The following is a 13,977-nucleotide window of genomic DNA, read 5'->3' as shown; positions in this document are numbered from 1 at the left end:
GATGGATTTTGTCTTCGTATCCATTCTGTTAGCCTGTGTCTTTTTACAGGCGAGTTAAAACCATTAATGTTGAGGGAGAGTAAGAACCTTTGATTGTTAATGCTTGCTTGTTTTAGATTTGTTGTTGGCAGTGGTATTGTGGATATGTTTGTCCTGCTTTACCCTTGGGTTCTGGTGAAGTGGGATTATCTGTTGCCTATGTCTTTGTGAGCATAGTTAACTTCCTTGGGTTGAAGTTTTCCTTTCAAAACCTTCTTTACGGCTGGATTTGTAGATATGTATTGTGAAAATCTGGCTTTGTCATTAAATATTTTGTTTTCTCCATCTATAGTGATTGAGAGTTTTGCTGGATTTAGTAGCCTGGTCTGGCATCCATGGACTCTTAATACTTGTAGAATATCTATCCAGGACCTTTCTAGCCTTGAGGGTTTCCATGGAGAAGTCATGTGTAATTTTGATAGGTCTGCCTTTATATGTTACCTGTCCTTCTTCCTTCGCTGCTCTTAATATTCTTTCTTTATTCTGTATGTTAGGTGCTTTGATTATTATGTGTTGAGGGGTCATTTTTTCTTTGGTCCAGCCTATTTGGGGTTCAGTATGCTTCTTGTACTTTCATGGCCATATCCTTCTTCAGATTGGGAAAGTTTTCTTCAATGATTTTGTTGAATATGTTTTCTGCACCTTTGATCTTGGCTTCCTCACCTTCCTCTATGCCTATTATTCTTAGGTTTGGCCTTTTTATGGTGTCCCACATTTCCTGGATGTTTTGTATTAAGGATGTGTTGCATTTATGATTTTCTTTGGTCGATTAATCTATTTCCTCTAGTTTATCTTCCATGCCTGAGATTCTCTCTTCCATCTCTTGAATTCTGTTGGTTATGCTTGTGTCTATAATTCCTGATTGTTTGCCCAGTTTTTCTGTTTCGAGCATTCTTTGGTTTGTGTTTCCTTTATTATCTCTATTTCAGTTTTCAAGTCTTGAACCGTTTCCTTCACCTGTTCAATTGTTTTTTCTTGGCTTTCTGTACTTTCTTTAAGAAATTTGTTCATTTCTTCCAATATTTTTTTTTCTTCCATATGTTTAAGGAATTTTCTCACATCTTCTTTGAGGGCCTCTATCAATTTTATGATGATAATTTTTAAGTTGTTTTCTTCTGCTTTATCTGCTTTGGGGTGTTCAGGTCTAGTTGGTGTAGATTCCCTAGATTCTGATGGTGTTATGCTTGTCTTTCTATTGTTAGGTGTTTTCTTGTATTGCTGTCTTCCCATAGCTTCTTCCAGTAAGTGTTAGTGGAGTCTCTCCCTCTCTCTATGGTACTCCCCAGGTAGGCATAGGTGGGTCAGAGGTTCGATGTCTGTAGCTCTGGGTGGTCCAAGCTCTCTAGGAGGCCTCTCCACAGGCAGGGGCCTGGCGATGGGGGTCAAAGATCCCGAAGGCTGGGACTCAGAATGTTCCATAGGCTGATAGGCAGATCTCTTATCTGAAATTCTCATTCAAAATGATGTTTTGTGTTTTACTGGCAACCCTACCCCAGAGATATATGATATCTGCCTCTTGGGGTTAGTGGGCATCCAACAATGACTTTAGTTAAAAGTCTTAGCCTTTAAGACTTTCTTCAGCCTAAAGTCTCCTTTGGTGATTATTGAACCTTGGGTAAGAGGTGTGGGGGTGGGGGTAGAAACCCTCTGACTTTGTTCTCAAGTTATTCAGTATTATTGGCCTGAGACTGTATGCTGGAAACTAATAATGAAGCATGGAAATCTGTGCAGACTGATGCTGAGTTCAGGCCGTTAGTATTAGAAAGGTATAGAACTGTAGAACACCCAGTTTGTGATGAAGAATTAGTTTGTATGAGAAAAGGATACATATTTTATGTCAGGGGAGTGAAAACTAAAAGCAGCTGCTTTTGCCATGGTTAGTGTACAAATTAATAGAAATGGGGTTTTTAATTATTTAACAATAATGATTGTTAAGTAACTCAAACTAGAGTAACTCAAGCTGGAGAGATGGCTCAGTAGTTAAGGAATGTACTGTTCTTGCAGAGGACCAAGATTCAGTCCCCACCACCATAGTGGCTCACAACTACCTGTAACTCTAGTTCCAGGGGATCCAGTACTCCTTCTGACTGTTCTGGGCTCCTGCACATATGTGGTAAATACATACACTGGGGCACAAAGTAAATTTTTTAAAAGATTAAAGTAACTGTAGTCAACTGAATGCTGAAAAGAGGTAGAAATGCATTCTGTCTTCCCACTCTCATCACCGTCCAGCTCAGTGAGTGTCACAGAGCAAATCTTTTCTAGGGATTCTCTGCAGCTCTTAATCCTGTCTAGGGAACTTTTGACTCTTAGAGGGCCTCAAATAATACCACATTTTGACTTCTGCCTTAAAGGGAAAGTTTAATACCCACAGAGTGTTTCATAAACTCTATTAATATTTAGAGGAATGGCTCAGCAATTAACATCCCTTGCTGCTTTTCTAAAGGACATGAGTTTGGTTCCCACAAACCACCTGTGCCTCCTTCTGGCTTCCACAGGCACCCATATAACACCATACACACATACATGCACATATCCAAATAAATAAAAAATACAAATAAATATTTCTCCCATATCTTAAAATTGAGAAGATGGGACTGTAGAGATGGTTCAGTGTTTAAGAGCATTTGTTGCTCTTCCAAAGGTCCTGAGTTCAATTCCCAGCAACCACATGATGGCTCACAACCATCTATAATGTGCTTGATGCCCTATTCTGGCCTGCAGACATACAAGAAGACAGAGCACTCATATACATAAAACACTTAAATAAAATTGAGAAGACATACTTTACTCTTAAAGAGAAAGATTTGCAGTGACACCCCTAAAATTAACAAAGCCATGTTTGTTTGCAGAAACCAACAATGACTTCTATCAGCTAATATACCAATCAGCACATGTAAATGTTCTACCACGTGTATGCTGTGCTTTTCTGCTACCTTTAGAGTTTCTAAAGAGGAACATGATAAGTGCAAGCACAAACTACTTTGTTCTCCATGCTCCCAGAAAGCATTTCTTATACAGACTTGGCATGATCACCAGTGTTTTTAACCTTCTGGCAAAATGATCTGTAGAGAAGGAATACCAAACTCTGTGTCTAAATAGTCAATAAGGGTTTGCTACCCAACTAGTCAGAAAATTATCCAGCAGAGTTTTCATTTCCAGATGAAGGATGGTGGAATAAAGTCTCTCTGTTCCAAAGGTATGAATGACAAGAAGCTTATGGTCTTTGTTCTTTTAGGAGAAAAACTAATGTTGAAGTTGGCATTCCTGAGAAAGTGGGAGGAGCCAAGACCATGGAGCCTGAAATTGAAGACCATGAAAAACTCCAAGTTAAAATTCAAGCTTTTGAAGACAAAATAAATGCTGAGGGCAATACCCCTGCTTCTGTCCGGAGATACAGTTTAGACCAGATCTCTAAGGAAGAACAAAGAAACATTAGATTTAGCAGGTATAACTTTTTTCAGAAATAATTTTGTAATATGAACTTACAATTGCTATTGCTTCTGTTGTTACAGTGCTTTGAGGTGTTTTATGTTTTGCTGCTTTCTTTTTAACCCATGTCTTCCCAAACTTCTGTCCTTTAATGAATTAAGTACTCCCTGTAGTGCTCTCATTAATCAAGTAACCTTACTATTTACTTAGGCCAGCCTTCCTAATTTAATACAATTCCTCTTGTTATGGTAACCCCCAACCTTAAATCATTTTCATTGTTACTTCATAACTGTAATTTTGTTACTGTTGTGAATTTTAAATACCTGATATGCAAATTCAAAGGAGTCAAGACCCAAGGGGTTGAGAACCACTGACATAAGGAATATAAATAGAAGGTAAACATCTGATTTCATTTTTAAAACACTTTTTGAAAATAAGCATGCTAATTTTGAGAATGGCTGACAGTTGCATTCCTTACTCTAATGAATAATCAGAGGCAAAAGCAAGAACGAGTAAAAATCTCTTGATCTACCATTTTACAGCCACCTTTACTATGCATCTGACTTAAATCTTCCTTTGGAGGTGCCTAAGCATTTTCTTCTTTCTTCTTGGGGACAGAGTATAAAACCCAGAGTCTTATGCATATCAAGTGTGTGCTATGCCACTGAACTGCAACCCTGGTCCTATGTTTTCAGAGTGTTATTCATCACACAGCTTGGTGGTTCTCATATTATCTGTTCTATTAATAGTGTCTCACCCTAGAAGAAGTAAAGTTGTATCCCAGCATGACTGTTTTTTCCTTTCCAGGGATTGAGAGCTTCCTTAACTCTTCTAACCTTTCATTATAGGTCCAGAAGTTTGGCTTTGAATATGGTGCTCACAAATGGTGTAAGTACAGAAGATGGGGAGGCTGCAGAAAGGGCAGGAATACATGCCAGCATCTCTCTTTCAGAAATAGACCCACTTAGCCACGGAATTTGCAACTTGCCTCTCAAGATAGATACTCATGGATCACAGCTGAAAAATTCCTCAGCCTCACATCCAAGTATTATATATATAGAACCAGAGAATAAACCTGAAACTCTTAAAGAAAACATCCAGGAAGAAATGCCAGAGACAACCACAAGTCCTGTTGAATACCATGATAAGCTCTACTTGCATTTAAAGGAAAACCTCAGTAAAGTGAAGGCTTATGCCATGGAAATTACAAAAAAAGTCCCAGTCCCAGACCAGTGCACCATTGAAGGTAAGCACTTTGAACTTCCCACACTCGAAATTTCAGATGTCAATAACAAAGACAAAACTCTCAAAACTAAATATGTGTACCCTTTTATGGACCTTTTGCAAAATAGATCATTTGAAAATAATCTCCTAGTACCTTTGTTTCTTCTCTTTGAGCAAAGTTGACCCATCTCTTGACTTTTGCCTTTTTGAGTCTATTTAGATGGTTCTAAGTCTCCTGAGTTTTTTCAAACCTTTGTGTTGCTTTATTTCCCATTCCCAGTGTATCAAAAGGGAGGGACAGTGGCCTTGAGGCAGGCATCAGGGTCAGGAAATCCAGAGAATACTTCCAGTCATGTAATCAAACAGGGAAGGCATGCATCTCACTGGCTGTGAGAGATTGTCCTCTTATTCTATTGCTATGTGCCCTGTTCTGGTCACTAAGGGGTTCAAGGTCTAAGTGACAAACCCAGTCCTTGATTTCCTAGAGACTAGAATACAGCTTCTATGTGGTGCTGAGAAGGTATATTCTCTTGTGTTTGGGTGAAATGTTCTGCAGATATATGTTAGGTCCATTTGAGTTATAACATGTTAGTTTAACTATTTCTTTGTTGAGTTTCTGTATAGATGACCTTCCCATTGGTGAGAATGGGGTAATGAATACTTTCTCTCAATGTCTGAGGGTTAATGGATAATTTAAGCTTTAGTAATGTTTGTTTTACAAATATCAGTACCCTTGCATTTGGGGTATTGATGTTCAGAATTGAGATATTATCTTGGTGGATTTTTCTTTTGATGAGTATAAAACATCTTCTCCCTTCTCTTTTGATTAATTTTTGTTTGAAGTCTATTTTTTAGATATTAGGATAGCTTCACCAGCTTACTTCTTAGATATGTTTGATTGGAAAATCTTTTTCCAACCCTTTTCTCTGAGGTAATGTCTATCTTTGATGTTGAGGTATGTTTCTTGTGTGCAACAGAAGGATGGATCCTGGTTTCATATCCATTCTGTTAGCCTGTTTCTTTTCATTGATAAATTGAGTTCATTGATATTGAGAGATATTAATCACTGTTAAGAGTAAGGTTTTTTTCCTGCCAACCTGGGCCCAGAGCCACGCCAGCCACAAATAACACACAGAGACTCTATGTTTGATATAATGCTGTTGGCCAGGTACTACTTTCTTATCGGCTAGCTCTGTCTTAATGATTAACCCATTTCTATTCATCTAAGTATTTCCATGTGATCTTATCTTACTAGAAAGAGGGGCCGGCGTTCTGTTCTCTCCAGTATCTCCACATTGACTCTCCTCCCTACCCCTTCCAGAATCCTCCTTGTCTCCTAGTCCCGCCTATCTCCTATCTTCCTTTCCCATTGGTCAACAGTGCTTTATTCATTGACCAATAAGAGAAACATATTTATACAGTGTGTGTGTGTGTGTGTGTGTGTGTGTGTGTGTGTGTGTGTGTGTGTGTGGCATGGGTGTATGTTTCCCTTTGGAATTTTCTGGTGTGAGATTATCTATTGCCTGTGTTTTCATGGGTGTAGCTAACTTCCTTGGGTTGGAGTTTTCCTTCTAGCACCTTCTATAGGGCTGTATTAGTGGAAAACATGGTTTTTTTATATTATTTTTTGTTTTTCTTATTTTACATATCAATCCCAGTTCCCTCTCCCTCCCTCCCTCTCTCTCTTCCACCCTCCCATCCCCCCCCCCATATACACACACTCTACATGTAGGGTGATGCCTTCTAGGAGGTATCATCTAAATCTGTCAAGTCATTTGAAGTAGGAACTAGGCCATCCCTCCTGCCTCTAGGTTAAAGGAGTATCCCTCCATGAGGAATGTGTTCCTGAAGTCCTTTTGTGCCCCAGGGATACATCCTGGTTCCACTGTCAGAGGTCTCTTAGACTGCCCAGGCCTTCTGACTGAGACCCATGTTCAGGGGGTCTGAGTCATTCCAATGCTGGATTCCCAGCTATCAGTCTGAGGGGGGGGGGGGACATTAGCTGTCTCTGTGGGTTTCTTTAGCCTGGTCTTGTCCTCTCTCTCTGTATCTGAATTCCAGTTCGGCTCATTGTTTAACTGTGGGTGTCTGCTTCTGTTTCCATAGCTCCTAGCTGAGGGCTCTATGATGGTAGATAAGTTAGTCATCAGTCTCATTATCAGGGAAGGGCATTTATGGTAGCCTTTCCACTGTTGCTCAGATTGTTAGTTTGGGGTCATCATTGTAGGTCTCTGGACATTTCTCTAGATTCAGTTTTCCCTTCAAACCTATAATGGCTCCCTCTTTTATGTTCTCTCTCTCTCTCTTTCTCTCTCTCTCTCTCTCTCTCTCTCTCTCTCTCTCTCTCTCTCTCTCTCTCTCTCCTTTTCCTCCTCTGACTCAATCTCCCTAGTCCCACGTGCTTGCCTCTCCTCCCCTACTCTTTCTCCTAGCCCCTCTCCACTCACTACCTCCCCACTCCCAATATGTTCAAGAGATCTTGTCCCTTTCCCCTTCTGTGAGGGACCTTGTATGAATCTCTTAGAATCCTCCTTATATCCTAGTTTCTCTGGCAGTGTGAATTATAGGCTAGTGATCCTTTCCTCTATGTCTAATATCCATATATGAGTGAGTACATACCATGTTCCTCTTTTTGTGACTGGGCTACCTCATTCAGAAAGGTTTCTTCAAGTCCCATCCATTTGCCTGCGAATTTCAAAATTCCATTGTTTTTTGTTTTTGTTTTTGTTTTTTTTTCCCACAGAGTAGTATTCCATTGTGTAAATGTGCCACATCTTTATCCATTCTTCAGTTGAGAGGTATCTAGGTTGCTTCCAGGTTCTTGCTATTACAAGTAATGCTGCTACAAACATAGTTGAACAGATGTCTTTGTTGCATGGATGTGGATTATTTGGGTATATGCCCAAGAGTGGGATTTCCGGGTCCTGTGGTATACTGATTCCCATTGAGAAAAACTTTGTTTAAATTTGAATTTTCATGAAATATTTTTTTTCTCCATCTATGGTGATTGGAAGTTTTGCTGGCTATAGTAGTCTGGACTGGTGTCTGTGGTTCTTAGAGTCTGCAAGACATCTGTCCAGGTCCTTTTGGCTTTTAGAATCTTCATTAAGAACTCAGTTGTAATTCTGATAGGTCTGACTTTATTACTTGGTCTTTTTCCTTTTCAGCCTTTAAAATTCTGTATTTATTCTGTATATTTAGTGTTTTGATCATCATATGGCATAGGAACTTTTTTTTTCTTGTCCAGTCTATTTGGTGTTCTATAAGTTTCTTGTACTTTTATAGGTATGCCCTGCTTTAGTTGGGAAATGTTTCTTCTGTGATTCTGTTGAACATATTTCTGGGCCTTTGAGCTGGGATTCTTCTCCTTCTTTTACTCCCATTATTCTTAGGCTTAGTCTTTTCATAATGTTCCAGATTTCTTGGATGTTTTGTGTTGGAAATTTTTTAGATTTAGCATTTTCTTTGATCAATGAATCTATTTCCTCTATCATATATTCAATGCCTGTGTTTCTCTCTTCCATCTTTGTATTCTGTTACTTATACTTGTATCTGTAGCTCCTGTTTGCTTTCTCAGATTTTCCATTTCCAGAATCCCCTCAGTTTGTATTTTCTTTATTGCTTCTATTTTATTTTCAGGTCTTGAACCATTTCCTTCACCTGTATGTTTGTTTCTTGACTTTCTTGGCATTCTTTAAGGAATTTACTGATTTTTGTTTGTATTTTCCTCAATTTTTAAAGGCTTTTTTTTTCATTTCCTATTTAAGGACCTCTATCATCTTCATAAAGTTATTTTTAAGGCCATTTTGTTTTGTGCTTTAGCTGTGTTGAAATGTCCAGGCCTTGCTGTAATATGATAGCTGGGTTCTGGCGTTGCCATATTGCCCTTTCTGCTACTGATTGTGTTCTTACATTGGCATTTGGGCATCTGGTTTGTGGATGGTTATAGGTCTATGTATAGATCTTTGTGTTTATCCTTTTGGGATGGGTGTTTTCTTCCTTGGTTTCTGTTTACTTTCTGATCTTCTGGCCCAAGTGGCCAAGGATTCTGGTGACTGGTGAGTCTTCAAGGTCAGTAGGGTATCTCCACTGTGGTTTTGGGGACCTTGAGTCCCTAGACCCAGCCAGGCCTCTGGTAAAACCAAAGTCTTCTTCCAAAGTTGTAGGCCAGAACATGGAATCAGAGTGAGGGATGGGGTGGAGGGATGAGGGTGGATGGTGGGGGTACAGTCTGGGCTTTGCACATGGGTGGTGGGCAGTGCCTTACCTAGGGTCCCTAGGACCAGCTTGGCCTCCAATAAAGCTATCAGGGCTGTGGGCCGGAGTATGGAGCTCAAGCAAGGGGGTGCAGTCTGGAAGTGTTGACAAGGCATAGGCATTGGATTACCTGGTGTCCGTATGTCTGGCCTGGGCTCTGTTAAAGCCCAAGTCTCATTTAGACATTGGGTTTGGAATGGAATTTTTAATGGGAATAATTTGCTTCAGTACTAGTGATACTGGCAACTTGAACCCTAATAGTGACTCCAGGCTCTGAAGCATCCTGTTAGCTGTGTTCTAGTCACATCTATACTGTAAGACAATTCCCATGCCTTGAATAGGTGGCTTCATTTCTATTGTTTTCACATCATTATGTAGGTTATCAAGCTGTGTTGGCTAAAAAGTCTTGGGGCTATTCACAGTATTTCACAGCAATAAAGCACTTATTTAGATCAGAGACAAGTTTAAGTGACAATTTAGTAATGTTTGGGGACATTTCTGTTTGCCCCAGTTTAGGAATGGTTGCTATGGGTATCTATTGATTTTGGCCTGTGGGTACATCTAATGCATCATTTCTGTCTTCCTTCCTCCTCATTCCTCCATTTTTCCTTCTTCCTTTTCCTTCCTCCCTCCTCCCTTCTGACCTCTAGCAGGGCAGCTCACCCTGGCCTTTCTCATAGATGCTTAAACCAAGAGTCCATAGCTTAAGGTAATGTGACACACTCTGGACTGGATTGCTTCCAATGCTTTTTATGTTCTGCATGCAATTAAGTCTAAATGTCTCATTCCAGAGATGACAAAAGTATGAACTATTGATACTTGACTTTTCTTAATCAGCTTCAACTTTATAACTAATTTTATATCTCTAATAAGCACACACCAAAAGAATCCTTTTCATATTAATTCCCTGTCTTTTTCCTTCTGCTTCTGTTAGAAGAAAATGGGCTATGTTATTCAGGTTTTTTTTTTTTTTTTTTTTTTTTTAGTTTTTTTTCTCACTATTTGCTTAAATTCATTAACTAGTAAGCATTAAATTGTAAATAGCCATTCATAATCAGCATACTGGTATATTGTGTCTGTGCTTACTCATCCTATTTCAATAGGTTTGCTGACTTTCCTCAGTTGCACCAAATCTACAAACAAAAATATTTTTTTCAAAGAGGGAGCTGATTCATTCAATGTGAAAAAACAAACACAGAAAACTAACACATTGGTTGAGTTGTTCTTCAGACATTTATAGCTGAAGAGTTTTGCAATATTGAATGCGGTTACAAATTGACCTCTGAGTACCCAAATGGTGATAGAAAGGAGGGAAGCAATGTCAGTCGCAAAGTCTATAGCATCCATAAATTAAAGGACTCAGATACCTTGGGGAAGGGTGGGAAGAAAGTTATTTTTCTATGCTCTGAAGCCAGGAATGAAAGGGTCCATCAGATCCTAGTAGTACAGAAAGGAACTTTTGTGTGTGTGGGGGCGGGGGGGGGGGATGTGTGGTTTAACTGGGTCAGTCTTTTTCTCTATGGTGCCAGGGTTAGTTGTTCAGACTCTTCACAGCACTAAATTTGTGGCTCAAGCATCCTTGGATATGCATTTTAAGATTATTGGGCTTAGGTGGCAGGAAACTCAACTGAGAATATATTTAAACGTGTGTTGTGTGTCCTGATTCGCTATAAAGATGGTATTAATTTCTTTATGGATGATAGTTTTATGTCTCAAAATATCCTTGCATCAAATTTGTCTTAATGATGCCTACCTAAATTGTGTATAAGGTAAAGATGCAAATAACATTTCACTTAAAGTATGCAGAGAATTAAGTAAAAATATGTTGGAAGCAATATATTCTCCTATCTTCAAACACTGAACAGTGAGTGAGATAAATATAAATTCACCTTCATTGATATTTAGTGACTAATCCAATTGGCTCTCATTCATCTTTATGGGAACTGTCATTGTACTATAAATCACCATTTTTCCATTGAATGTATGATATGCTTTTTTCTGAGTTCTTTCATAAAGAAATTTGGATACTCTTAAATATAAGATATATTTTCCAGTAAATGTTGACAACTAAACCAATGCCTGTATCCTTATTCTGGTTTTATTCTGTTGCTGTAATACAACACTCTAACCAAAAACAACTTGGGAAAGGAAAGGGTTTATTTCATCTTGTACTTCACTATCACAGTTCATCACTGAGGGATGTCAGGACAGGAACACAAAGCAAGAACCTGAAAGCAGGACTGCTTGCTACCCTGACCAAATAACTGAAAGAGTACAGCAGAAACCATGGAGGATGATGCTTACTAATTAGATCTCTGGCTCACTAATTTGTTTGTGTTTAGCTAGCTATATTAGTCTTGAACCACCTACCTGGGGAATGGTGTCACCCACAGTGGGCTGAGCTCTCAAGTCAATTGATAATACTACACAAGCATGCCATCATAGCAACCTGATGGAGGTAGTATCTCAGTTAAGACTTTTCCATTCAGATGACTCTAGGCCATTGTCAAGTTGACAATTAGTCCTAACCAGGACAGGCCCTGTCAAATCGTACTGGTGAGATTTTATTTTACAACTATGACAATAAATCAAATCATACCATGGAAATTTTTACTTGTTCTCTCTTTCAGTAGTCTTCAAACTTGATAACTGAGTCTACCGTAAAAGACTCAAGATCGGCATTCTTCACATTCACGCATTATTGTTATTGTCCTTATAGTTATAGTCTCAATAGTTCAAGCATCACATAAGTATTAACTATTTAAGAGATGTGTTATTATTTTTAAATATTAGGTCATTTGACTTTGAGTTCACTAGTTAGCTCTGTATTTTGAACTTATGTACACAAAGAAGAATTATCTATTTCCTTGAAGTAATTCAGCATTTATATGAATAAAACTGTTTGAGAATTTAAATACTAAAATAGAAGGAAATTTCCAAAAGAAAAAAAGAAATAAAATAGCATGTTTGTGCCAATGGTTGGTAAAATATCTATACATACATTTAATGTAAAGCAACCATCTAATTTCAAGTCAGAACATGAGTTTTCAAACATCTGAGGCTTAAGAAATACAAAAACCATTTTTACCCAAGAATTACTTTTATTAACTTTAAACTCAAACCCATTTTTATTTTTTCAGTTATTTTTTATGATATTATTTTTATTTAAATTTGAAACAAGCTAGTTTTACATGTCAATCACAGTTCCTTCACCCTCTCTTCCTCCCCTATCCCCCCCATCCCCTTTCAACTCCCCAGAGACAGTAAGGCCTTCCATGAGGGATCTTCAAAGTCTGTCATATCATTTGGAACAGGGCCTAGGCCCTCTTCCATGAGTCTAGGCTAAGACAATATCCCTCTATATGGAATGGGTTCTCAAAGTCCATGTGAATACTAGGGATAAATACTGATCCACTACCAGAGGTCCCATAGACTTCCCAGTCCTCCTAACTAGCACCCACGTTCAGGAGGTCTGGGTTGGTCCTATGCTGGTTTCCCAGCTATCAGACTGGAATGCATGAGCTCTCCCTTGTTCAAGTCAGCTGTTTCTGTGGGTTTCTCCAGCCTGGTCTTGACCCCTTTGTTCATTACTCCTCCTTCTCTGCAACTGGATTCCAGGAGTTCTGCTCAGTGTGTAGCTGTAGGTGTCTGCTTCTGCTTCCATCAGCTACTGGATGAAGGCTCTAGGATGGCATAAAGGTAGTTATCAATCTCATTATTGGGGAAGGGCATTTAAGGAAGCCTCTCCATTATTGCTTGGATTGTTAGTTAGGGTCATCCTTATAGATCTCTGAACATTCCCATAGTGCCAGATTTCTCTTTAAAACTATAATGACTCCCTCTATTATGGTATCTCTTTTCTTGTTCTCCTCTATTCTTCCCCTGACTCAATCTTCCTGCTCCCTCATGTCTTCCTCTCCCCTCCTCTTCTCCTCTTCTCTTTCTCCTAACTCCCCCTCCCTTCCCCCCATTCTCTCAATTTTCTCAGGAGATCTTGTCCATTTCCCCTTCTGTGGGGGACCGTGTATGTCTCTCTTAGGGTCCTCCTTGTTTCCTAGCTTTTCTGATGGTGTGGATTGTAGACTGGTGACCCTTTGCTCTAATCTAAAATCCATATATGAATGAGTACATACCATGTTTGTCTTTGTATGACTGGGTTACCTCACTCAGGATGGTTTCTTCTAGTTCCATCCATTTTCAAGCCCATTTTTAAAGCATGTAATCTATGTGTTTCAAATTTGTATTCACTTTATCCATCAAGACCTGCCTTGGGAAGCTTCTCTAGCCTCCATGGGATGTTCCCCCATAGAAGAAATCTTACCAAGATCTGAGTTTGCTGGAGTTAAGAAGCGCCAGACACACAGCATCAGAATGTAAACATATTGAAGCAAAGAAATTCTTTGTACTTTTGATCACAGTCTTCTCCCTCCATTCAGGACTCAATAAAATAGTAACAACTTGACATGGAGTCGGCTGGTCATGAGCAAGGTTTGTGCAAAGCCATGAGAACAATGCTCATTCATTATAGGTGAGGTTGCCTCGGAATACCTGCAATAACATATGAAGGGAGTTACACACAATCGCTAAGTTTAAATGTAGAAAACCTTACTACCCATTTCCAGTCCACTCCGTCATTTCCACTTCTACAGAAACCTAAGTCACTTCTATTAACAATGCGACCTTTGTCTCTTCCAGACAGAGCAGCTTGGGCTTTCCAGACAGATGATGGTGTTTCTTGGCTCCTGTTGAAAAAGTGAACTTCATTAGTTATTCATAAAAGTGGAGCAGAAACACAGGGTGAGGTAGCTTGGTGGGTAGGAATGCAGGCTCCATAACCATGCTAGACCCAGAAGCCTCTGCTCAGGCTTTACCACTTTACCCCAACATCCTCTTCTGTAATAAGAAAGACAGACTGAAATTCAAACTCAGAAGGTCGCCTACAGGACACTCATGCATACTTTATCAGCTAGTTCACTCAATGATTTTTACACAATTTTATATTTAATTTTTATCATTATTCATTTT

At 39.1% G+C, this 13,977-nt stretch overlaps 1 protein-coding gene across 1 annotated transcript in view; it reads left to right on the top strand.

The window, feature by feature from the left end:
• Veph1 (ventricular zone expressed PH domain containing 1) overlaps positions 1–13,977 on the top strand; it is a 205,482-nt gene that overhangs the window by 106,298 nt on the left and 85,207 nt on the right. Inside the window, exons 7-8 of the mRNA XM_051198959.1 lie at positions 3,278–3,487; positions 4,320–4,717. Coding sequence (XP_051054916.1) covers positions 3,278–3,487; positions 4,320–4,717 — 608 coding nt within the window. The remainder of the gene's footprint in view (positions 1–3,277; positions 3,488–4,319; positions 4,718–13,977) is intronic.

The sequence above is a fragment of the Phodopus roborovskii genome, unplaced genomic scaffold (assembly GCF_943737965.1).
Source record: "Phodopus roborovskii unplaced genomic scaffold, PHOROB, whole genome shotgun sequence".
Classification (NCBI taxonomy): Eukaryota; Metazoa; Chordata; class Mammalia; order Rodentia; family Cricetidae; genus Phodopus; species Phodopus roborovskii.
This window is presented reverse-complemented; position numbering and strand designations above follow the sequence as displayed.